General features: G+C 63.2%; 3 protein-coding genes across 4 annotated transcripts in view; 1 reads left to right on the plus strand and 2 right to left on the minus strand.

Moving 5' to 3' along the window:
- The window catches only part of MRPL10 (mitochondrial ribosomal protein L10), a 112,967-nt gene that overhangs the window by 65,909 nt on the left and 23,881 nt on the right, over nucleotides 1–23,177 (plus strand). The gene's annotated exons all lie outside the window — the stretch shown is intronic.
- On the minus strand, nucleotides 972–6,243 carry PNPO (pyridoxamine 5'-phosphate oxidase). Its single transcript, XM_068212026.1, has 7 exons — nucleotides 6,199–6,243; nucleotides 5,115–5,239; nucleotides 4,092–4,191; nucleotides 2,973–3,026; nucleotides 1,959–2,087; nucleotides 1,530–1,600; nucleotides 972–1,216 (listed from the first exon to the last, which is right to left on the minus strand). The coding sequence occupies exons 1-7, from the start codon at nucleotides 6,241–6,243 to the stop codon at nucleotides 1,051–1,053; spliced, it is 690 nt and encodes a 229-aa protein (XP_068068127.1). The 3' UTR covers nucleotides 972–1,050.
- On the minus strand, nucleotides 10,615–21,387 carry SP2 (Sp2 transcription factor). 2 transcript variants are annotated; one of them, XM_068211895.1, is made up of 7 exons: nucleotides 21,363–21,387; nucleotides 19,099–19,174; nucleotides 16,367–17,326; nucleotides 15,473–15,779; nucleotides 13,225–13,399; nucleotides 12,515–12,708; nucleotides 10,615–10,870 (listed from the first exon to the last, which is right to left on the minus strand). In XM_068211895.1, the coding sequence occupies exons 2-7, from the start codon at nucleotides 19,159–19,161 to the stop codon at nucleotides 10,770–10,772; spliced, it is 1,800 nt and encodes a 599-aa protein (XP_068067996.1). In that variant the 5' UTR covers nucleotides 19,162–19,174; nucleotides 21,363–21,387; the 3' UTR covers nucleotides 10,615–10,769. The 2 variants fall into 2 exon arrangements, with proteins under 2 accessions (XP_068067996.1, XP_068067997.1); XM_068211896.1 differs by lacking the exon at nucleotides 21,363–21,387 and having other exon boundaries at nucleotides 10,621–10,870; nucleotides 15,473–15,681; nucleotides 15,724–15,779; nucleotides 19,099–19,241.

Consider the following 23,177-nt stretch of genomic DNA (forward strand, 5'->3'; position numbering starts at 1 on the left):
GGAGAAAGGGACGATCCGCGATCCCGGGATCCTGGCTCCAGGGCGCGGCTGCTCCTGGGCTCCAGCCGCTCCCCAGCTGCGCCCGGAGCCGGAGGGTGCCAAGAGCCCGAGCCCAGCCCCGGTTTCCCGGCACGGGGCCGGTGCCAGCTCCTCCCGGTCTCTCCCTCGGCTCTGTTTGCTCGCAGCCCGTCCCTTGTCGCGCTGGGATCCCGGATCGTGTCCCGGCGGCACCGGGAGGGGAGCGGAGCCCCTCGCTCCTTTCACCCCCCTCCCCCGGGATTTGGGACAATTCTGTGCCCCTTCCTGCGCCATCGCCCTGTCCCCTCGTGTCCTTGCCAAGGCACGGGCGCAGCCGGGAGGGTCCAGAGCCACTCCGGGGGTTGTGACAGTGGCACAAAGGGGGCCACAGCCCCGTGGCCACCGTCCCGGCATGCCAGGGCTGCCCTGTCACCACCCAGGACGGGAACTCCCAGGTCAGGGTGCCCTCGGCACGATCCCGCTCCGGGACAGCAAGCACGGAACGGGGGCGCGTTTTTGGGGATGGTTTCCCCCAGGGCCGGGTCCAGGGCCGGGATTCGCGGCAGCTCCGAGCTCCGGCTGTCCCGGGAGAGCCCGGCCCTGCCTGGGTAAACATTAACCCGGTATTAACCCAAAGCCTCCACAGAAATCCCGGTTTATTTTTTCCCAGGCAGCTGGAGGAGGGGACGGGCTGAGGGACAGCAGCGACACGATTTAAGTTAATTAAACAACAGCGGTAACGAACTGGGAATTGAGCACATTCCACGATTCCAGCTAAAACATGGAGAGAGAGAGGGGTGGCAGTGGTGGGACAGGGACAGGGAAGGGGACAGGGACGGGGGTCACTGGGGTCACAGCCGGACGCTGCACAATCATTAACACGATTAATTAACCACCAGGAGCGGCTGCAGACGGATTTGGGGACACACCGGGGTGAGGGCAGCCCCGGCCCCATTTCCCAGCACACGGCGAGGGACGGGGCGGGGCGGCCGCGACACCTGGGGCCCTCCCGGGGCGGGGGCAGCGGCGGGCTCAGGGCGAGAGGCGCTCGTAGACCCAGTCGCCGTGGCCCCGGTGGGTCATGGGCCCGAGCGGCGCCGCGGGGTCCCGCAGGCGGCGGAACACGATCCGGTCGTGCAGCCGGTTCGATTGGCCCTGCCAGAACTCCACCACCTCCGGCTCCACGAGGTACGCGCCCCTGCAAGGGTCACCGGGCTCGGGGGGGCTCTGGGGGACTCAGGGGGGCTCGGGGGAGCTCGGGGGAGGGTCAGGGGGGATCTGGGGGCTCTGGGGGGACTCAGGGGGGCTCAGAGCAGGCTCTGGGGGGTCCTGGGGGCTCAGGGAGGCTCTGGGCGGTTCTGGGGGGTTTTGGGAGGCTCTGGGGGGCTAAGGGGGGTCTCGGGGGGGTTCGGGGGGGTTCTGTGGGGGCTCTGAGAGATTCTGGGGGGGCTCAGGGGGGTCTCAGGGGGGGCTCAGGGGGTCTCAGGGGGGGCTCAGCCCCCCGTGCTCACCAGTAGTCCGGCCTGGGCACTGCCCTGTCCCGGTAGAGCTCCTCCAGCTCCGCGTTCTTCTTCCGCAGGTACTGCGGGGCAGGAGGGGAACAGGGCCGTGAGGGGATCCCAGAGGGAACGGGGATCCCAGAGGAGACGGGGCCGTGAGCGGATCCCAGAGGGAACGGGGATCCCAGAGGGAACGGGGATCCCAGAGGAGACGGGGCCGTGAGGGGATCCCAGAGGGAACGGGGATCCCAGAGGAAACGGGGCCGTGAGGGCATCCCAGAGGGAACAGAGATCCCATGGCCAATCCCAAAGGGAAAGAGGCAGTGAGGCAATCCCACAGCCGATCCCAAGGGGAACAGGGATCCCACGGCCGATCCCAAGGGGAACAGGGATCCCACGGCCGATCCCAAAGGGCGCGGGGCCCATCGCGACCCCGCTCACCTCGCGGTCGGGGATGACGGAGCTCTGCCTGCTGACCAGAGCCCCGATCTGGCTGCCCCTGGGCCGGGACTGGAAGTAGCGCTCGGATTCCTCCTCGGGCAGCCGCCGCACCGAGCCCTCGACCCGCACCTGTGGGGCGGCACCGAGCCCTGGAGCCCACCTGAACCCGCACCTGGGCCAGCACCTGGGCCAGCACAGCTCCAAAGGTGCCCCCGAGCACGGGACTGCCCCATTCCCTGATTTTCCACCCAAAACTCAGGGGCCACCATCCTCTAGGATGTGGCCACCGGTGTTAAAGGGACTCCTGAGCACAAAACCACCCAATTCCCTGACTTTTACCCCAAAAACCGCAGGGGTTGTGTCGCTGCTGGGGACCACCATCCCCGGGGATCTGGCCAGCGGCTCCAAAGGTGCCCCCGAGCACGGGACTGCCCCGTTCCCTGACTTTTACCCCAAAATCCGCAGCCACCCCCTCCCGGTCTCACCCCAGCCCCAAATCCCAGCCCCAGGGGTGACCCCAGCCCCAAATACCCCCCCTTGAGGAGTGACCCCAGCCCCAAATCCTCTCCCCCAGGGGGTGACCCCAGCCCCAAATCCTCCCCAGGGCTGACCCCAGCCCCAAATCCTCCCCTTGAGGGGTGACCCCAGCCCCAAATCCTCCCCAGGGCTGACCCCAGCCCCAAATCCTCTCCCCCAGGGGGTGACCCCAGCCCCAAATCCTCCCCAGGGCTGACCCCAGCCCCAAATCCTCCCCTTGAGGGGTGACCCCAGCCCCAAATCCTCCCCCAGGGGGTGACCCCAGCCCCAAATCCTCCCCCCAGGGGTGACCCCAGCCCCAAATCCTCCCCAGGGCTGACCCCAGCCCCAAATCCTCCCCCAGGGCTGACCCCAGCCCCAAATCCTCCCCCAGGGCTGACCCCAGCCCCAAATCCTCCCCCCAGGGGGTGACCCCAGCCCCAAATCCTCCCCCAGGGCTGACCCCAGCCCCAAATCCCAGGCCCAGGACCCCCTCACCTGCCGGCAGAGCGGCTCCCAGTAGAAGACGAGGGAGGCGAAGGGATTGGAGTCCTGGCGGGAAGAGGAGGGAGCTGGCGGATCCCGGAATTCCGGATTTCTCGGGATTTACCCCAAAATCCCCCCTCCACCAGCCCAGAGCAGCTCCAGGAATTCCGGATTTATTGGGATTTATCAGGATTTATTGGGATTTCTGGGTGTTTCTGGGGTTCCCGGGGTTCCCCAGCCCTCAGCAGCTCCAGGATTTATTGGGATTTTCAGGATTTTTTTGGATTTATCAGGATTTTTTTGGGATTTTTTGGGATTTCAGGGTGGTTTTGGGTGTTTTTGGGTTGCCCAGCCCTCACCAGCTCCAGGATTTTTCAGGATTTTTCGGGATTTTTCGGGATTTCAGGGTGGTTTCGGGTGCTTTTGGGTTGCCCAGCCCTCACCAGCTCCAGGATTTCTCAGGATTTTTGAGGATTTCTCAAGATTTCTCAGGATTTTTCGGGATTTTTCGGGATTTCAGGGTGGTTTCGGGTGTTTTTGGGTTGCCCAGCCCTCACCAGCTCCAGGATTTTTCAGGATTGTTGAGGATTTATCAGGATTTTTCGGGATTTTTCGGGATTTCAGGGTGGTTTCGGGTGTTTTTGGGTTGCCCAGCCCTCACCAGCTCCAGGATTTTTCAGGATTGTTGAGGATTTATCAGGATTTTTCGGGATTTTTCGGGATTTCAGGGTGGTTTCGGGTGTTTTTGGGTTGCCCAGCCCTCACCAGCTCCAGGATTTATCAGGATTTTTCGGGATTTCAGGGTGGTTTCGGGTGTTTTTGGGTTGCCCAGCCCTCACCAGCTCCAGGATTTTTCAGGATTGTTGAGGATTTATCAGGATTTTTCGGGATTTTTCGGGATTTCAGGGTGGTTTCGGGTGTTTTTGGGTTGCCCAGCCCTCACCAGCTCCAGGATTTATCAGGATTTTTCGGGATTTCAGGGTGGTTTCGGGTGTTTTTGGGTTGCCCAGCCCTCACCAGCTCCAGGATTTCTCAGGACTTTTGAGGATTTCTCAGGATTTATCAGGATTTTCCAGGATTTTTTGGGATTTCAGGGTGGTTTTGGGTGTTTTTGGGTTGCCCAGCCCTCACCAGCTCCCGGCCCTTCCTGCTCTCGTAGTTGCTGAAGAAGCGCAGCCCGTCCGGCCCGAGGCCCTTCAGCAGCACCATGCGGGCCGAGGGCCGCCCGTCCCTGCGGGGACAGCACGGGTCACCCGTGTGCCACCCGTGTGCCACCCGTGTGTCACCCGTGTGTCACCCGTGTGTCACCCGTGTGTCACCCGTGTCACCTGTGTGTCACCCCTTCAGCAGCACCATGCGGGCCGAGGGCCGCCCGTCCCTGCGGGGACAGCACGGGTCACCTCAGTGTCACCCGTGTGTCACCCGTGTGTCACCCGTGTGTCACCCGTGTGTCACCCGTGTCACCTGTGTGTCACCCCTTCAGCAGCACCATGCGGGCCGAGGGCCGCCCGTCCCTGCGGGGACAGCACGGGTCACCCGTGTGTCACCCGTGTGTCACCCGTGTGTCACCCGTGTCACCCGTGTCACCCGTGTGTCACCCGTGTGTCACCCGTGTCACCTGTGTGTCACCCCTTCAGCAGCACCATGCGGGCCGAGGGCCGCCCGTCCCTGCGGGGACAGCACGGGTCACCTCAGTGTCACCCGTGTGTCACCCGTGTGTCACCCGTGTCACCCGTGTCACCCGTGTGTCACCTGTGTGTCACCTGTGTCACCCGTGTGTCACCTGTGTCACCTCAGTGTCACCTGTGTCACTTCAGTGTCACCTGTGTGTCACCTGTGTCACCTCAGTGTCACCTGTGTCACCTGTGTGTCACCTGTGCCACCCGTGTGTCACCTGTGTGTCACCTGTGTCACTTCAGTGTCACCTCAGTGTCACCTGTGTCACCTCAGTGCCACCCGTGTGCCACCCGTGTGTCACCTCAGTGTCACCTCAGTGTCACCTCAGTGTCACCTGTGTCACCTGTGTCACCTCAGTGTCACCTGCGTGTCGCCCCGTGTCACTCCCTGAGTCCCCCCGTGTCACTTGTGTCACCTGTCTCACGCCTCAGCGTCACCCCAGTGTCAGCCGGTGTCACTTGTCCCAGCCCGTGTCACCTGCTGCAGGTGGCCAGGCACATGGCGTTGGGCTCGGCGATGCCGGGGCACTGCAGAGCCTCCTGCAGCCACGCCCGCAGCTGCGCCAGCGGCTCCAGCGACACCAGGTGACACTCCTCGAACGCCTGGGGACACGGGCAGGGGTCAGGGACACCGGGGGACAGGGGACAGGGACACTTGGGGACACGGGGACGGGGTTCAGGGACACCGGGGGACACTCCTCGAACGCCTGGGGACACGGGCAGGGGTCAGGGACACCGGGGGACACGGGGACACCGGGCAGGGGTCAGGGGACACCGGGGGACACTCCTGGAACGCCTGGGGACACGGGCAGGGGTCAGGGACACCGGGGGACACCGGGACACCGGGGGACACGGGGACACTGGGCAGGGGTCAGGGGACACCGGGGGACAGGGGACAGGGACACCGGGGGACACAGGGACGGGGTTCAGGGACACAGGGGGACACTCCTCGAACGCCTGGGGACACGGGCAGGGGTCAGGGACACCGGGGGACACCAGGACAGGGGTCAGGGACACCAGGGGACAGTGACAGGGGACAGGGGTCAGGGGTCAGGGACACCGGGGGACACGGGGACAGGGGCAGGGGTCAGGGACACGGGGGACACAGGGACAGGGGCAGGGGTCAGGGACACGGGGGACACGGGGACAGTGACAGGGGTCAGGGACACGGGGACACATGGCGCTGGAGGGCACGGCCAGCGCAGGGGACAGCGGGGACAGCCCCGGGGGACAGCACGGGGAAGGTGGGGACACCCCAGGGCTTGGGGACACTCTGGGGGGTCACCCTGGCTGGGAGCTGTCCCCAGGCCTTGTCCCCCCGGTCCCCCCGTGCCCGGTCCCCCCCAGGAGCCCCCGCTGTCCCGGTGTCCCGGTGTCCCAGTGTCCCCCCACTGTCCCGCTGTCCCCCCGCTGTCCCGGTGTCCCCGCTGTCCCGCTGTCCCCCCGCTGTCCCGGTGTCCCCGCTGTCCCCGCGGTGTCCCGCTGTCCCGGTGTCCCCCCGCTGTCCCCGCTGTCCCCGCGGTGTCCCGGTTGTCCCGCTGTCCCCGGTGTCCCGGTGTCACCTCGCTGTCCCCCCGGTAGCTCTTCCGCAGCTGCTCCAGCTCCATCGCGGCCTCGCGGAGCCCTCACACCGCGCCGGGGGCGGGGCTAGACAAGGACACGCCCCCCCGTCCGACACAGCCAATAGGAAGCGGCACAGCGCGCGCGCCTCCGGAGGAGCTGGCGGCTCATTGGAGGAGGCGGAAGGGGCGGGGACAAGAGACCCGGAAGTAGTGGCGGGTGTGGAGAGGTGCGCGCGGCTCTTAAAGGGGCCGCGACCTCGGGAGGGGACACGGGGACCAGGGGACACACGGGGACCGGGGGACACGGGGACACGGGGGACACGGGGACCTGGGGACACGGGGACACGGGGGGACACACGGGGACACACGGGGACACACGGGGACACACGGGGACCGGGGGACACACGGGGACACACGGGGACCGGGGGACACACGGGGACACACGGGGACCGGGGGACACGGGGAGACCGGGGGACACGGGGGGACACACGGGGGACACACGGGGACCGGGGGACACGGGGAGACCGGGGGACACGGGGGGACACACGGGGACACACGGGGGGACACGGGGGGACACGGGGACCGGGGGACACACGGGGACCGGGGGACAGCGGCACAGGGACGGTGGGGATGGGTGGGGGGGATTGGGACAAGGGACAGGGTCTGGGAAACGTGGGGACAGGGATTTGGGGACATTGGGGACAGGGATGTGGATATGGGATGTCTGGGGCGCTGTGACAAGGGACAGGGATGTGGGGACATGGGGACAGGGATCTGGGGACACGGACATTTGGGGACAGGGACATTTGGGGACAGGGACATTTGGGGACAGGGACATTTGGGGACAGGGATCTGGGGACAGGGATCTGGGGACAGGGACATTTGGGGACAGGGATCTGGGGACAGGGATTTGGGGCCAGGGATCTGGGGCCAGGGATTTGGGGACAGGGACATTTGGGGACAGGGACATTTGGGGACAGGGATTTGGGGACAGGGACATTTGGGGACAGGGACATTTGGGGACAGGGATTTGGGGACAGGGATTTGGGGACAGGGACATTTGGGGACAGGGATCTGGGGACAGGAATTTGGGGACAGGGATTTGGGGACAGGGATCTGGGGACAGGGGGATTTGGGGACAGGGATTTGGGGACAGGGACATTTGGGGACAGGGATTTGGGGACAGGGATCTGGGGACAGGGATATTTGGGGACAGGGATCTGGGGACAGGGATCTGGGGACAGGGATTTGGGAACAGGGATTTGGGGACAGGGACATTTGGGGCCAGGGATTTGGGGCCAGGGATCTGGGGCCAGGGATCTGGGGACAGGGATTTGGGGACAGGGATTTGGGGACAGGGATTTGGGGACAGGGATCTGGGGACAGGGATTTAGGGCCAGGGATCTGGGGACAGGGATTTGGGGCCAGGGATCTGGGGACAGGGATTTGGGGACAGGGACTTGGGGACAGGGATTTGGGGACAGGGACATTTGGGGACAGGGACATTTGGGGACAGGGATTTGGGGACAGGGATTTGGGGACAGGGATCTGGGGACAGGGACATTTGGGGACAGGGATCTGGGGACAGGGATCGGGGGACAAACCCCCACTCCTGACCCAGCAGCTCACAGGGGGGAGCAGAACCAGCAGAGGCAGAGCAGCAAATTTCCTGCAGAAATTCCTCAATTTTCCATCAACTCCTCCAAATCCCCTCCATTCCCACTTTTCCCGCCACATCCACAAAATTCCCAGGAAAATAAAAATAAAAATTAAAAAATAAAAAAAAGAAAAGAGGGAAAAGGAGCCTGGAATTGCCTCTGGTGACTGCATTTATTTAGCAAGGAGAAGCTCCCGGCTGCCCCCGGGTGGAGCTCAGAAAACTGGGAACAAATCCATCACATAATCCAGGGAAACGCCCTCAGCTGGGCACAACTACAAAATAAAGTGGACTTTGTTTAATTTAAAAGCTCCCAAGCAATATAATCTATGATACAATGTACACTGTACACGGAGGGGATGCACACTGGGGGGAAAGGGGGGAAAAAAGGGGGGAAAAGGGAAAAAAGGGGGGAAAAGGAAAAAAAAGGGGGAAAAGGAAAAAAAAGGGGGGAAAAGGAAAAAAAAAAGGGGGGGAAATGGAAAAAAAAAAGGGGGGGAAATGGAAAAAAAAAGGGGGAAAGGAAAAAAAATAGGGGGGAAAGGATAAAAAGGGGGGAAAGGGAAAAAAAAAGGGGGGAAATTAAAATAAAGTGGGGGAAAGGAAAAAAGGGGAAAAGAAAAAAGGGGGGAAAGAGGAAAGAAGGGAAAAAGAAAAAAGGGGGGAAAAGAATAAAAAGGGTAAAAATAGGAAAAAGGAGGGGAAGAAAAAAAGGGGGAAAAATTTTTAAAAAGGGGGAAAAAAAGGAAAAAGAAAAAAGGGGTAAAAAAAAGGGAATAAAAGAAAAAAAAAGGAGAAAAAGAAAAAAAGGGAGAAAAATAGAAAAAAAAAGGGGAGAAATAGGAAAAAAAAAAGGGAAGAAGAGAAAAACAAAAAAAAAGGGATGGAGTCCCAAAATTGCAAATAAACTAAAAAAAAAAAGGGGGAAACGCCAACATTGCTCGGAAATAAAAATTGGGAGAGAGGAATTGGCCATGGGGGTGGGAAAAATGGAGTTTTGGGCGAGAAGTCAGGGGATTAAATAGATTAAAAAAGCACTCGTGACGCACGGGGGGTCTGGGGGAGGGGAGTGTAAGGCAACGATTCCATAGAAAAAAAGGGATTTTTCCAAAGGGGGCATAGAGATATTTATAGCTATTTATAGACTTTAAATATAAAGTAGGAATGTGCTCTGGAGCCTCTCCCGGGCGTCCCCGCGGGGCCCGGCTCCTGCCCCACCTCCTGGGGGGCTCTGGGGGGCTCGGGGGCACCCCTAAACCTGTGGGGTCACGGGGGCTCAGGGGCACCCCTAAACCTGTGGGGTCACGGGGGCTCAGGGGCACCCCTAAACCTGTGGGGTCACGGGGGGCTGGGGCACCCCTAAACCTGTGGGGTCACGGGGGGTCAGGGGCACCCCTAAACCTGTGGGGTCACGGGGGGTCAGGGGCACCCCTAAACCTGTGGGGTCACGGGGGGTCAGGGGCACCCCTAAACCTGTGGGGTCACGGGGGTCAGGGGCGCCCCTAAACCTGTGGGGTCACGGGGGCTCAGGGACACCCCTAAAGCTGTGGGGTCACGGGGGCTCAGGGGCACCCCTAAACCTGTGGGGTCACGGGGGTCAGGGGCACCCCTAAAGCTGTGGGGTCACGGGGGCTCAGGGACACCCCTAAAGCTGTGAGGTCACAGGGGGTCAGGGGCACCCCTAAACCTGTGGGGTCACGGGGGGGTGAGGGGCACCCCTAAACCTGTGGGGTCACGGGGGCTCAGGGGCACCCCTAAACCTGTGGGGTCACGGGGGGTCAGGGGCACCCCTAAACCTGTGGGGTCACGGGGGGGCTGTGGGGTCACAGGGAGGGTCTGGGGCACCCCATGGGTCTGGGGGAGGCTCAGGCTGACCCCACAAGCCTTTGGGGCCATGGTGGGGGGCTCTGGGTCGGCGGGAAGGCTCGGGGGCACCCCCTAAATCTGCGGGGTCACAGGGAGGGTCTCGGGGGCACCCCCTGAATCTGTGGGGCCACAGGGAGGGTCTCGGGGGCACCCCCTGAATCTGTGGGGCCACAGGGAGGGTCTCGGGGGCACCCCCTAAATCTGCGGGGTCACAGGGAGGGTCTCGGGGGCACCCCCTGAATCTGTGGGGCCACAGGGAGGGTCTCGGGGGCACCCCCTAAATCTGCGGGGTCACAGGGAGGGTCTCGGGGGCAACCCCTGAATCTGTGGGGTCACGGGGGGGCTTGGGGGCACCCCCTGAATCTGTGGGGCCACAGGGAGGGTCTCGGGGGCACCCCCTGAATCTGTGGGGTCACGGGGGGGCTTGGGGGCACCCCCTGAATCTGTGGGGCCACAAGGAGGGGCTGGGGGTCTCTGGGTCACAGGGGGGGGTCTCTGGGTCACCCCCTGAGCCTGTGGGGTCACGGGGGGTCTCTGGGTCACCCCCTGAGCCTGTGGGGTCACGGGGGTCTCTGGGTCACCCCCTGAGCCTGTGGGGTCACGGGGGTCTCTGGGTCACCCCCTGAGCCTGTGGGGTCAGGGGGGGTCTCTGGGTCACCCCCTGAGCCTGTGGGGTCACGGGGGTCTCTGGGTCACCCCCTGAGCCTGTGGGGTCACGGGGGTCTCTGGGTCTCCCCCTGAGCCTGTGGGGTCACGGGGGTCTCTGGGTCACCCCCTGAGCCTGTGGGGTCACGGGGGTCTCTGGGTCACCCCCGAGCCTGTGGGGTCACGGGGGTCTCTGGGTCACCCCCTGAGCCTGTGGGGTCACGGGGGGGTCTCTGGGTCTCCCCCTGAGCCGGCGGGCCCCCAGGGACAGCACCCCCCACTCCGATTTTCGGGGTGCTCAGCGCGGTCGGGGGCTGGGGACGTCCCCAGGGTCCCTCCCCGGAGCGCTGCGGCCGCCCCGGCCCTGGCCCCGGGGCGTTTGGGGTGGGGGCTCTCGCAGACCCTACAAGTTCTTGGTGACCAGGTGGGTTTTGTAGTGCTTGGTCAGGTGGTCGGAGCGCATGAAGCGCTTCTGGCACTGCGCGCACTCGAAGCGTTTGTCACCTGCGGGGAGAGGGGACGCTCAGCTGGCACCTGTGCCCGCCTCAGGGGACAGCCAGCAGGGCAGGGCGGCCGTGACGCCCCCAGGACATGTCCCCGTCAACCCCTGTCACCAGAGATCCCCCCAAAATCCTCCAGTGTGCCCCCGAACCCAGGGAGAACCTGCCCAGATCATCCCTGTGGATCCTGGGGTGGTGGCACCTCCAGGACATGTCCCCAACCCCTTCCCATGGCACCTCTGTCACCAGAGATCCCCCAAAATCCTCCAGTGTGCCCCAGAACCCAGGGAGAACCTGCCCAGATCATCCCAGCCCTCCCCTGTGGCTCCTGGGGTGATGGTGACACCTGGGGGTCCCGCTGGGACCCGTCTGGGGGCTCTGCCCTGGGAACGGAGGATATCCCGGGATACCCCAGCCCCATCTGGGGGAGGTTCCCTGGGAATGGGGGATATCCCAGCCCCGTGTGGGGGCTCTGCCTTGGGAATGGGGGATACCCTGGGCTGTCCCAGCCCCGTGATGTGGAGGCTCCGTGGGAATGGGGGATACCCCGGGCTGTCCCAGCCCTGTGACGGGGAGGTTCCCTGGGAATGGGGGATATCCCGGGCTGTCCCAGTCCCGTGATGTGGAGGTTCCCTGGGAATGGGGGATACCCTGGGCTGTCCCAGCCCCGTGATGTGGAGGTTCCCCGGGAATGGGGGATACCCCGGGCTGTCCCAGCCCTGTGACGGGGAGGTTCCCTGGGAATGGGGGATATCCCGGGCTGTCCCAGTCCCGTGATGTGGAGGTTCCCCGGGAATGGGGGATACCCTGGGCTGTCCCAGCCCCGTGATGTGGAGGTTCCCTGGGAATGGGGGATATCCCGGGCTGTCCCAGTCCCGTGATGTGGAGGTTCCCTGGGAATGGGGGATACCCCGGGCTGTCCCAGCCCTGTGACGGGGAGGTTCCCTGGGAATGGGGGATACCCCGGGCTGTCCCAGCCCCGTGATGTGGAGGTTCCCCGGGAATGGGGGATATCCCGGGCTGTCCCAGTCCCATGACAGGGAGGTTCCCTGGGAATGGGGGATACCCTGGGCTGTCCCAGCCCCGTGATGTAGAGGTTCCCTGGGAATGGGGGATACCCCGGGCTGTCTCAGCCCCGTGACAGGGAGGTTCCCTGGGAATGGGGGATACCCCGGGCTGTCTCAGCCCCGTAATGTTGAGGTTCCCTGGGAATGGGGGATACCCCGAGCTGTCCCAGCCCCGTGATGTGGAGGTTCCCTGGGAATGGGGGATACCCCGGGCTGTCCCAGTCCCATGACAGGGAGGTTCCCTGGGAATGGGGGATACCCCGGGCTGTCCCAGCCCCGTGATGTGGAGGTTCCCTGGGAATGGGGGATACCCCGGGCTGTCCCAGCCCCGTGATGTGGAGGTTCCCTGGGAATGGGGGATATCCCGGGCTGTCCCAGTCCCGTGATGTGGAGGTTCCCTGGGAATGGGGGATATCCCGGGCTGTCCCAGTCCCGTGATGTGGAGGTTCCCTGGGAATGGGGGATACCCCGGGCTGTCCCAGCCCTGTGATGTGGAGGTTCCCTGGGAATGGGGGATATCCCGGGCTGTCCCAGCCCCGTGACAGGGAGGCTCCCCGGGCATGCCCCTCGGGGGCGCAGACCTGTGTGGGTGCGCGCGTGCCGCTGCAGCTCGTCGGAGCGCGTGAAGCGCTTGCCGCAGAACACCCAGTTGCACACGAAGGGCCGCTCGCCCGTGTGCAGCCGCACGTGCGCCCGCAGCAGCGACGTCTTGCGGAACGTCCGCCCGCACTCGGGGATGTGGCAGATGTGCTTCTTCTTCCCGGGATCGCCCGGCCTGCGGGGAGAGGCAGGGTCAGCCCGGGACAGGCGGATCCGGAGGAGGAACCGATCCCGGGAGAGGAGCAGATCTGGAGGAGGAACCGCTCCTGGACAGGCGGATCCGGAGGAGGAACCACTCCCGGGACAAGCGGATCCGGAGGAGGAACCACTCCCGGGACAAGCGGATCCGGAGGAGGAACCACTCCCGGGACAAGCGGATCCGGAGGAGGAACCGCTCCCGGACAGGCCGATCCAGAGGAGAAACCGCTCCCGGGACAAGCGGATCCGGAGGAGGAACCGCTCCGGGTTATTCCAGGAGATGCGGATCCGGAGGGATGAACCTCTCCCGGGAGAGGAGCAGATCCGGAGGGATGAACCGCTCCGGGTCAGCCCGGGAGAGGCGGATCCAGAGGGACGAGCCGCTCCAGGTTATCCCGGGAGAGGAGCGGATCCGGAGGGATCAACTGCTCTGAGCCATACCCAGGAGAGGCGGATCCCAGCGGGATGAGCCCTTCCCGCTTCCTGAACCCACCGCTTGTCGCCGTCCTTGCAGTTGGGGCAGGTGCAGGCCATCCTCCTCCTCTTCTCGCCCGGCTGGATGTCCCCGGATAACGCCTGCTCCATCTGCAGCTGGATCTGGGTGGGGCTCAGCCCGCTGATGGTCACGTTGTTGCCGGACACATTCTGCACCGTCAGCTGCTGCTGGCCTGGGGAGGGAAAAGGGGCAGTCAGGATCCATCCACGCTCCTCCCACGGGACCCTCCGGAGCAGGGAATACCCCAGATTTATCCCCGCATGCAGCACAGCCCCCTTTGCCACGTGCCTCTCCCGGTAAGTCCCTTTTTCCTGAATATACTGTGCGGTTTTTCAAAGTTTTCAAAAAGTTTTCGACCCTTTTAGGGGGGCGGGGAAAAAAAGGCTCAAAAAGAGGAAACAAAAAAGAAACTTTGAAAAAACGTGCAATATATTGAGCAAAAAAACGGGACTTACCCCAGCAGCCTAAGGGCCGCTCCAGGCTCGGGCGTCCCTGGCAGCCGTGGCAGGGGCTGGAAAGAAGAAGACGGGGTCAGCGTCAGCAAGCGGGGTCGGGATTGGGATTGGGATCGGGATCAGGATTGGGATTGCTGCTCCCAGGGCAGCAGCAGCAGGAGGAGGAGGAGGAGGAGGAGGGGAAGAACAAGTGGGGTTTGGCAGCGGAGGAGCAGAGGCAGCAGGGAGGGAGGGAGAGCAGGCGGAGCGAGGGATCCGGCGGCAGGGAAGCGCGAAGCCGAGGGATGGGAGGAGGTGGGAATGTCCTGGCTGAGGCCTGGCTCAGCTCGTCACACCCGTGGGCAGCAGGTCCTACCGGTCCCCTCCGTTCTTTATTAATTGGAGTATCTCATTAAGTTCAATCCCCCCCACAAAAGCCAGTCCTGGGAGAACGGCGGAGCGGGAAACCGCGCCGGGGTTGGGATTCCTGCTGAGGAGGAGCAGAGGGCCAGGGCCAGAAACCACGGCAGGTGGCTCTATCTCCCACAGAATGTGACAGAACTCCCTGCAGACACAGCTCCCTCCCCTCGGCTCCCTGGGAAGGGCTTGGCCGTGGAACAGGGACGGGGCGGCTGCAGGGACGTGACGCTCCCGGCACCGGGAGCAGCGGGGCCGTGTCCGGTGGGTTTGGGGTTCGGGAAGATCCCTGGAGTGAGGGTTCACTCCCTGGAATGGTGATCCCTGGATGTGGAGCTGGAAAAATGGAGCTGGGTGTGTGAAATGTGCCTCTCCTGGGCTTGGGAGAGCTCCTCGTTCCCAGGGGTGCAGATGTTCCAGGGAATGGGGATCTGGAATGGGATCTGGAATGGGATCCAACAGAGATGTTCCAGCCCCAGGAATGGGATCTGGAATGGGATCCAAGGGAGATGTTCCAGCCCCGGGAACGGGATCTGGAATGGGATCCAAGGGAGATGCTCCAGTCCCAGGAAACCTCAGGTGCTTCCTGCAGCTTGGCATGGCCAGGTTGGGCAGGCAGCCATTCCCGTCACCCACAGCTCTCCAGGATGTGCTTGGAACCACCCAAAGGACACTTTGGGAAACACTCCTGGCTTGTGGGAGCGATTGCAGAAGGTGCTGACACTGCAGAGCCCCTGGGGGCCAAGAGGGATCTGGTCTGATCTGATCTGATCTGGGGACATCCCATCCTCGGGAGGCTCAGGGAGCTCTGTCCTCTCCCTGTCCCCCGCAGGAGCACGACAGATCTGATTTAATCTGATCTGATCCAGGGGCGATTCCATTCCACATTCCCATCCTCAGGAAACTCAGAGAGCTGCCCGCTGTCCCCCTCAGGAGCACGACGGATCTGATTTAATCTGATCTGATCCAGGGGGGATTCCATTCCCCATCCCCGTCCTCAGGAAGCTCAGGGAGCTGCCCACTGTCCCTGTACCACTCAGAAGCACGAGGGATCTGATCTGATCCAGGAGGGATTCCATTCCACATTCCTATCCTCAGGAGGCTCAGGGAGCTGCTCCTTGTCCCTGTCCCCCTCAGGAGCACGAGGGATCTGATTTAATCTGATCTGATCCAGGGGGGATTCCATTCCCCATCCCCATCCTCGGGAGGCTCAGTGAGCTCTGTCCTCTCCCTGTCCCCCGCAAGAGCACGAGGGATCTGATTTAATCTGATCTGCTCCAATCTGATCTGCTCCAGGGGGGATTCCATTGCCCATCCCCATCCTCGGGAGGCTCAGTGATCCCCCCACACCCTCGCACACCCCGTCCCCGATTCCGGCCGGCGGTGCCACCCACCTCCGCTGTTGGTGATGGTGACAGGGACGCCCTGCACCTGCACCCCGTTGATGTTGATGGTCTGCATGGCCTGGGCAGCTGCTGCCAGCTGCGCCGCGTTCAGGCTCAGGATGCCCCCGGCCGGGGCGATCTTGGGCAGCGGCCGCTCCTTGCGTGGGGCCGGCTTGCGGCCGGGGCCGGCCCCGGGGCCGGGGCTGCGCGGCACGGGGCTGCCGCAGGACGTCCCCGACGGCGGAATCATGGGGATGGACGAGGCCTCCTGGAGCACCACGGTCTGCAGCTCGCCAGAGGGGGTCTTGAAGTAGACCTGGAGGGGAGGAGGGAAGAGGAGCGGGATTTGGCGGGGATGGGATGGGCCCGCGCAGCTCGGGAATGGTGGAGTGGTTTGGGTTGGTGGGATTTTGGAGGTTGTCTTGTTTTAACTTCGTTCCTCTGGAGGAGGGTGGTCCAAGCTGGGCTTGGACGCTTCCAGGGATAGGGAAGCCACAGCTTGTCTGGGAAATGCATCCCAGTCCCTCCCCACCCTCACTGGGAAGTAAATCTGGACCTTTGTGGGACCCCTGGAGAAAGGAGAAAGCTCCTGGATTTTGCCCAAGGCAACACAAAGACACCAACCCCTCTCCCCCCTCCCTTCGTGTCCCAGGAGCTCCCAGCAGGATGGCTCATCCCAACCCCAGCTGTGGCACCGGGGAGGTTTCAGGGACACTGAAAAAGCAGCTGGAGCTCCTAAATCCCTGCAGAGGGCAAGGCTGCACCCCCAGCCTCCAGAGAATCCACTCAGCAACGCCTGAACCCCCCTCCAAACTGGGAATATCTCACAAAACCCTCCAGCTCCTAAATCCTGGGCGAGCACCAGAGGGCAACAAGAGGGAGAAGACCCCAGGGAGGCCGTACCTGGGTGGGGGTGGGCTCGGCCGGCTGGATCTGGAAGTTCTGGGAGGATTTCTGGGGCACGGTGGGCAGCGTGGCCGAGGCCGCCTGCACCACGCGCAGCGCCTGCTGCGGGATCTGCACCACCTGCGACTCCTGCTTGGGCTGCACCACCTGCACCTGCTGCACCACCGCCGGCTGCCCCGAGCCGGGGCTCTGCACGATCAGCAGGTTGTTGCCGGCCTGGATGATGTTCTCCGCCGTGGTCTCGATCAGCACCGTCTCCACCTGCTCGGCCACGGCCACGGCGGCGGGCTGGGCTGGGGACGTGGCCTTTTTCCGAGGTTTCTTGCCAGGTTTGGAAGGGCTGTCCGTGAGCAGCTGGGCCTGCCCGCCCGCCTCGGGGCTCACCAGGTTGTTGACGGGCAGGGTCAGGGTGACGTTGCCACCCGCGGGCAGTTTGACCACGCCGCCCGGTGCCGCCGCTTTCTGCGCCGGGGCCGGTTTGATGGGCACGGGTTTGTGCGAGGAAGAGGAGGGCGTGAGGATGGCCTGGTTGGTGCCCGGGATGATCTGGATCTGGTTAGGCTGCACCTGGATGGTCTGAGCCCCGCCAGGCTGCAGCTGCGGCACCGCCTGGTACTGGATGCTGGAGGAGGAAGAGGGGGACGAGGACGAGGACGAGGAGGAGGAACGCGAGCCCTTGTTGAGCACGGCCGCGTTCTGGATGGCGAAAACCAGCTGCCCCCCGGCGTAGGAGGCGCCCACCTGGGAGCCCTGGATCTGGAAGAGGCTCCCCTTGGAGGACAGGATGCCGATGCTGCTCTTGGCCGAGCCCAGGGGCAGCGGGGCGGGTTTGATGGGCACCAGTTTGCGAGGGGCGGGCTGGGCGGGCGCCGGCGGCGCCGCGGCGGCTTCCACGGCGGGGGGACCGATCTTGCTGCATGTGGCTGCCAGCAGGGCCAGGGGAGAGGGCTGGGAGTCCTGGGGAGAGAGGCCACTTAGTGCCAAGCAGGAAGAGCTCTGTTGATTTGATTTTTAAAAGTGCTAAGGGTTTTTCTTATAGTTTTTGGGGTTTTGGGTTTTTTCATTTGCTCTTTTTTTTTTTTTGTTAGTTTTTTTAGTTTTTTCTGTTTTTTTTTTCTTAAGTTCAAAAGAGAAATAAGAAAGTTTTATTCACACACCTGGTGTTTACAGAATTCCAGAGGCGACCGTGGATTGGAGGATGGAATCACCACCTCTCCAACCACACTGGTCCAAAGATCAACCCATCATTTCTCTCCACCCACAGAGAAACAGGTAAGCTATTCTATTTGTACATGAAATTGTGTGGGAGCTCTGACTCTCAAACATGTAAACATTGTCAGAAGGCTAAAGAAGCTTTACAAGAATTTAAAACTTTCAAAAAAGCTACAAAAAGAAAACTTAACACTTTTAAAAATCAAAACAACAGAGCTCATGAGACAGCCCTGATTAAGGGAGCGGATTAATTACCCGCATGTGGTGGAACTCCCCAATAAATCAGGCTGGAAAGGATCTTTGGGATTGTGCAGTCCGACCTGGGGGACACTTGGTCACCCCTCAGCATGTCCAGTCTTTCCTCAAACACCCCCAGGTGACTCCACCACCTCTCTGGGCAGTTCACCCCAATTCCCAACTTTTCTGTGAAGGATTTCCTCCCCACGTCCAGCACCCCGCGGCTTTCTGCAGTGGTGACATTTAAAATCCCGTCCTTGTGTCCTCAAATCCTTTAAAACCCCATCCTTGTGTCCTTAAAATCATCCTAAAGCTTAGAACCATCCTTAAAATCATCCTAAAAGTTAGAACCACCCTTAAAATCATCCTAAAGCCTAAAACCACCCTTAAAACCATCTAAAGCTTGGAACCATCCTTAAAACCATCCTAAAGCTTAAAACCATCCTTAAAGTCATCCTAAATATTAGAACCATCCTTAAAATCATCCTAAAGCTTAGACCACCCTTAAAACCATCCTAAAGCTGCGGACATCCTGGAAACTTCCTGGGATTTCCCGTCGGAACAGCACAGGCAGCTCAAACCCCAAATCCACCCCGAGACATCAGCTGGGAACATCCGAGATCCTCAGGCAGGAGGAACACCAGCGGGATCAGGACTGGGAAGGAGCCCCCAGAGAGGCTCCAGGGGCTGTGCTGCCCCCCCGGCTCCTCCGGCATCCCGGGAAAAGCCCTGAGGAGGCTCCAGGGGCTGTGCTGCCCCCCTGGCTCCTCCGGCATCCCGGGAAAAGCCCTGAGAGAGGCTCCAGGGGCTCCAGGGGCTGTGCTGCCCCCCTGGCTCCTCCGGCATCCCGGGAAAAGCCCTGAGAGAGGCTCCAGGGGCTCCAGGGGCTGTGCTGCCCCCCTGGCTCCTCCGGCATCCCGGGAAAAGCCCTGAGAGAGGCTCCAGGGGCTCCAGGGGCTGTGCTGCCCCCCTGGCTCCTCCGGCATCCCGGGAAAAGCCCTGAGAGAGGCTCCAGGGGCTCCAGGGGCTGTGCTGCCCCCCTGGCTCCTCCGGCATCCCGGGAAAAGCCCTGAGGAGGCTCCAGGGGCTGTGCTGCCCCCCTGGCTCCTCTGGCATCCCGGGAAAAGCCCTGAGGAGGCTCCAGGGGCTGTGCTGCCCCCCTGGCTCCTCCGGCATCCCGGGAAAAGCCCTGAGAGAGGCTCCAGGGGCTCCAGGGGCTGTGCTGCCCCCCTGGCTCCTCCGGCATCCCGGGAAAAGCCCCGAGGCGGGGCTGGGCTCACCTGGGCGGCGGAGGCGGCGGGCTGCAGGTATTCACTGGGGCTGACGGCAGCAGTGGCAGCCATGCTGTCCCTCGAGCTGTGGGGACAGGGCAGGCAGGGATCAGCTCCTCTGGGAGCCCAGCCCCAGGTGCTGGCCCCAAGGGATTCATTTGCCCGGTGTCCCCCAGAGCGCTCCCCCACCCCGTCCCCACGGTTTGGGTCTTTGCTGGCTTCCCCGCGGCAATCCCAAGGAGCATTCCCGGGCTTCCACCGTTTGTGTGAATTCCAGCACAGCCTCGGCTTGAAGGAGCAGCCCCCCCCCACCAGCCCCCCAAAACTGGCAGAGCCCAGCTTTAGAGCAGGTGTGCCCAGAGAGCTGAAATCCCCCCAATTCCAGCACCAAATCTCCCCAGTTCCAACCAAAATCCCCCCAGTTCCAGCCCCAAATCTCCCCATTCCCAGCCGGGACTCTCCCCAGTTCCAACCCCAAATCTTCCCAGTTCCAGCGTGAAATCTCCCCATTCCCAGCCTGAGATCGTCTTGTGTACAGCCCCAAATCTTCCCATTCCCATCCTGAGATCTTCCCAGTTCCAGCCTGAAATCTCCCCATTCCCAGCCCCAAATCTTCTTGTTTCCAGCCTGAAATCTTGTTCTTCCAGGGATTTTGTGCAGCTGTTCCCTCCCTTCCACTGGAATTTAGGGCAGAGCTGAGGATCAACAGCCCCAGCTGTGAATCAGAGCAGGGCTGAGCCGGCCAGGGAGATCCCATTTTCCTGGGAGACATCCCATTTTTCCAAAAGAAATCCCATTCTCCCTAAAGAAATCCCATTTCCCCAGGAGAAATGCCATTTTCCCAGAAAATCAAATTGGGATATTAGCGCAGGGAAGGCCGGTTTGATCCCCCCGTGTGTTTCCCACTCGTGGTGAAGCAGAGCCCCCTGAATTTGGGAACCATCCCGAATCCCACCAGGGGAATGAATCCCAAGGAAATGAATCCCATAAGGAAAAAGAACCCAAATCCCATTGGGGAGATGAATCTCATCAAAGAAATTCAGGAATCATCCCAAATCCCATCAAGGAAATTTGGGAACCATCCAAAATCCCACCAGAGAAATGAATCCCACCAGGAAAAACAGCCCAAATCCCACCAGGGAAATGAATCTCATAAGGAAATTTGGGAACCATCCCAAATCCCACCAGGGAAATCTGGGAACCATCCCGAACCCCACCAGGAAAATGAATCCCATTAAGGAAATTTGAGAACCATCCTGGACCCTATCAAAGAAATTCGGGAACTATCCCAAATCCCATCCGGGAAATTCGGGAACCACCCCAGATCCCACCAGGGAAATTCGGGAACCACCCCAGATCCCACCAGGGAAATTCGGGAACCACCCCAGATCCCACCAGGGAAATTCGGGAACCATCCCGAATCCCATCAGGGAAATTCGGGAACCGTCCCGAATCCCATCAGGGAAATTCGGGAACCATCCCAAATCCCATCAGGGAAATTCGGGAACCACCCCAGATCCCACCAGGGAAATTCGGGAACCATCCCAAATCCCATCAGGGAAATTCGGGAACCATCCCGAATCCCATCAGGGAAATTCGGGAACCATCCCGAATCCCATCAGGGAAATTCGGGAACCATCCCGAATCCCATCAGGGAAATTCGGGAACCATCCCGAATCCCATCAGGGAAATTCGGGAACCATCCCGAATCCCATCAGGGAAATTCGGGAACCATCCCGAATCCCATCAGGGAAACTCGGGAATCATCCTGAACCCACCGGGGAAACTCGGGAACCCCCGAATCCCGCAGGGAAATGAACCAAACCCGTGCCCGGACCCCCCGCCCTGTGAACGCTCCCGGGAGACCCGAGCCCGGCCGCCCGCACGGGGACGCATCCCGCGGCGGGACCCGGCCCGAATCCCCCCGAACGCCCCAAAAGCCGGGGCGCTCCCCGCTGCCCCGAGCCGCCCCGACCCCGCTGCCCCGGGAGCATCCCCGGGGACCCCGGGCGGGGCCCCCGCCACCCCCGGGCCGGGCCGGGACGAGGCGGCGACCCCCGGGGCGCCCCCGCGGCGCTCCCCGGCGCTGCCCCGGGCGGTCCCGGGGGAGGCGGGTCCCAAAGGCCGGGCCCGCCCCCGACCGGGCCCCGCCGCCGGAAGCGCCGCCCGCCCGCCGGGCGCTGCGGGACGGCGGCTCGGGGAGGCCGCGGGCCGCCCCCCGCCCCGGCGGACCCGCGGCGGCCGCGCCCCGGCCCCGCTCCCCCGGCACTGACCGGCCGGCGGCGGCGGCTCCGACCCGCTCACGGCGCCATCTTCCTCCGCCGGGCACCGCCCTGCTGCGCCCGCCCCCTGCGGGGCTTTAGACCAATCGCCGCCCGGCTGCTTTGCGAGCTGGCCAATGGACGGGGAGATGAGGGAGCGGCGGCCAATCAGCGGTGGGATGGGGGTTGATGGGCAGCTGCGCCGAGCAGTGAGGATCGTGATGGAGGGATGGCTCCGCCAATGGGCGCGGAGCTCTGGGGTGACGGACGGCAGCGGAAAGCCAATAGAAGAGCAGATCTCTGATTGACGGCGCAGACAGCCAATGGGCGCAAGCCCAGCCGGTAGCCATCCGCTTGTTGATTGACAGCCATCAAGGAGGGGCGGAGGCCCTCGTGGGCGGGACCCGCCTTGTGATTGGTCACAAGATCTTGATCGACAGATAGATGAACCAATGGAAGACGGGATGCTCACGATCTGCGCCTGTGATTGGCGGAGGGGGAGTCGGGGCGGATGAAGCCGGATGACGTCACGGGGTCCCCCGGCGGGTGGGGAGTCCCGGGGATCCCCCTCGCCCCCCGCGCACCAAAGGCTCCTCGGGGCGGGCACGGAGCGGGGTCCGGGGGTCCCGGGCGATGGCGCCCCGAGGGACCCCAGGCCCCGCGGGAGGGGGCGCAGCGCGGTCTGGGGGCTCCCTGCGGAACTTGGGGTTCCCCCCGCCTCCCCCCAGGCCTCGGGGGGATGGGGGTCCCCAGCGCCCTGGCAGAGTTGGGGTGCTGGGGGAGATCGGGGTGCCTGCAGGGATTGGGGTGCCCTGTTCTCATGTAGGGTTCGGGGCTCTCCAGCAGAGGTTGGGGTTCCCGGGGGGGGTCCCCAATCCCTCAGGAAATTTTGGGGTGCCCAGGGAGAGTTCCCAGTCCCTCAGACAGGTTGGAGTGCCCGGGGGCTTCTGGAGGGGTTCGGGGTGCCGGGGTTTTAGGGATCCCCAGGCCCCTGCAGACTTTGGGGTGCTCGGGAGGTTCACAGAGATTGGGGCGTTCAGGGGGTGCAGGATTATTGGGGGGGGGTGCCCCATCCTCTTCTAAGAGGGGATCGGGGCTCCCTGAGAGGATTGGGGTCCCCAGTCCCCGTGAAGAGGTTTGGGGGTTCGGGGTGCTTGGACAGTTTTGGGGTGTCCAAGGCGCTAGAAGGGATGGGGCTCCCCAGTCCCCTCGCAGATTTCGGGGCACCCAAAACCGATGGGGGAACCCGATCCCCTCGCAGATTTCGGGGTCCCCAAAAGCGATGGGGGTCCCCGATCCCCTCGCAGAGATTCGGGGCTCCAGTCTGCTCGGAGGCTTTTGGGTGTTCAAGGCACGAGAAGGGATGGGGCTCCCCAGTCCCCTCACAGATTTTGGGGTCCCCAAAACCGACTGGGGGGGGGGTCCCTCACCCTCCCCGCTCCCCTCCCGGGGCGGTGCCAGCGCTGCCAGCCCGGGGGTGCCCGGCGGTGCCCGGGGGTGCCCGGGGGTGCCCGGCTGGCTGCAGCCCCCACGGGCCCGGCAGCTCCCTCCCGCTGGAGCCAAATAATTGCTCGGCGCTTTTGTTGCGCCGCGTCTGTGGCCGCGGGGCCTCGGTTTGTGGGAACTGAGCGGCGGGCGCTGCCCGCCTCCATCCCCGCCCCGCTTACTCACCCGCCCCGCAGCGCCGCCCCGACCCCCGCCCCGAAGAGCCGCCCCGGGCTCCCCCCGGCCCCGGGCGCCCCCCGGCCCCGGGCGCCCCCCGGCCCCGGGCTCCCCGCCTCTGTCCCGGCCTGGAGGTGGCGCGGAGGGGTGGCGGCGTTGGGGACA

The sequence above is a fragment of the Anomalospiza imberbis genome, chromosome 22 (assembly GCF_031753505.1).
Source record: "Anomalospiza imberbis isolate Cuckoo-Finch-1a 21T00152 chromosome 22, ASM3175350v1, whole genome shotgun sequence".
Classification (NCBI taxonomy): domain Eukaryota; kingdom Metazoa; phylum Chordata; class Aves; order Passeriformes; family Viduidae; genus Anomalospiza; species Anomalospiza imberbis.

Excerpts from the sequence above, each read along its gene's own strand:
- SP2 (XM_068211895.1), bottom strand. The coding sequence starts at position 19,161 with ATGGCTGCCACTGCTGCCGTCAGCCCCAGTGAATACCTGCAGCCCGCC. Across the intron at positions 17,327-19,098 it reads CCGCCGCCTCCGCCGCCCAG|GACTCCCAGCCCTCTCCCCT; the intron begins GTGAGCCCAGCC and ends CTCTCTCCCCAG. Across the intron at positions 12,709-13,224 it reads TGCAAGGACGGCGACAAGCG|GCCGGGCGATCCCGGGAAGA; the intron begins GTGGGTTCAGGA and ends CTCTCCCCGCAG.
- PNPO (XM_068212026.1), bottom strand. The coding sequence starts at position 6,243 with ATGGAGCTGGAGCAGCTGCGGAAGAGCTACCGGGGGGACAGCGAG. Across the intron at positions 5,240-6,198 it reads GCTACCGGGGGGACAGCGAG|GCGTTCGAGGAGTGTCACCT; the intron begins GTGACACCGGGA and ends CCGTGTCCCCAG. Across the intron at positions 2,088-2,972 it reads GGGAGCCGCTCTGCCGGCAG|GTGCGGGTCGAGGGCTCGGT; the intron begins GTGAGGGGGTCC and ends GCCGCCCCACAG.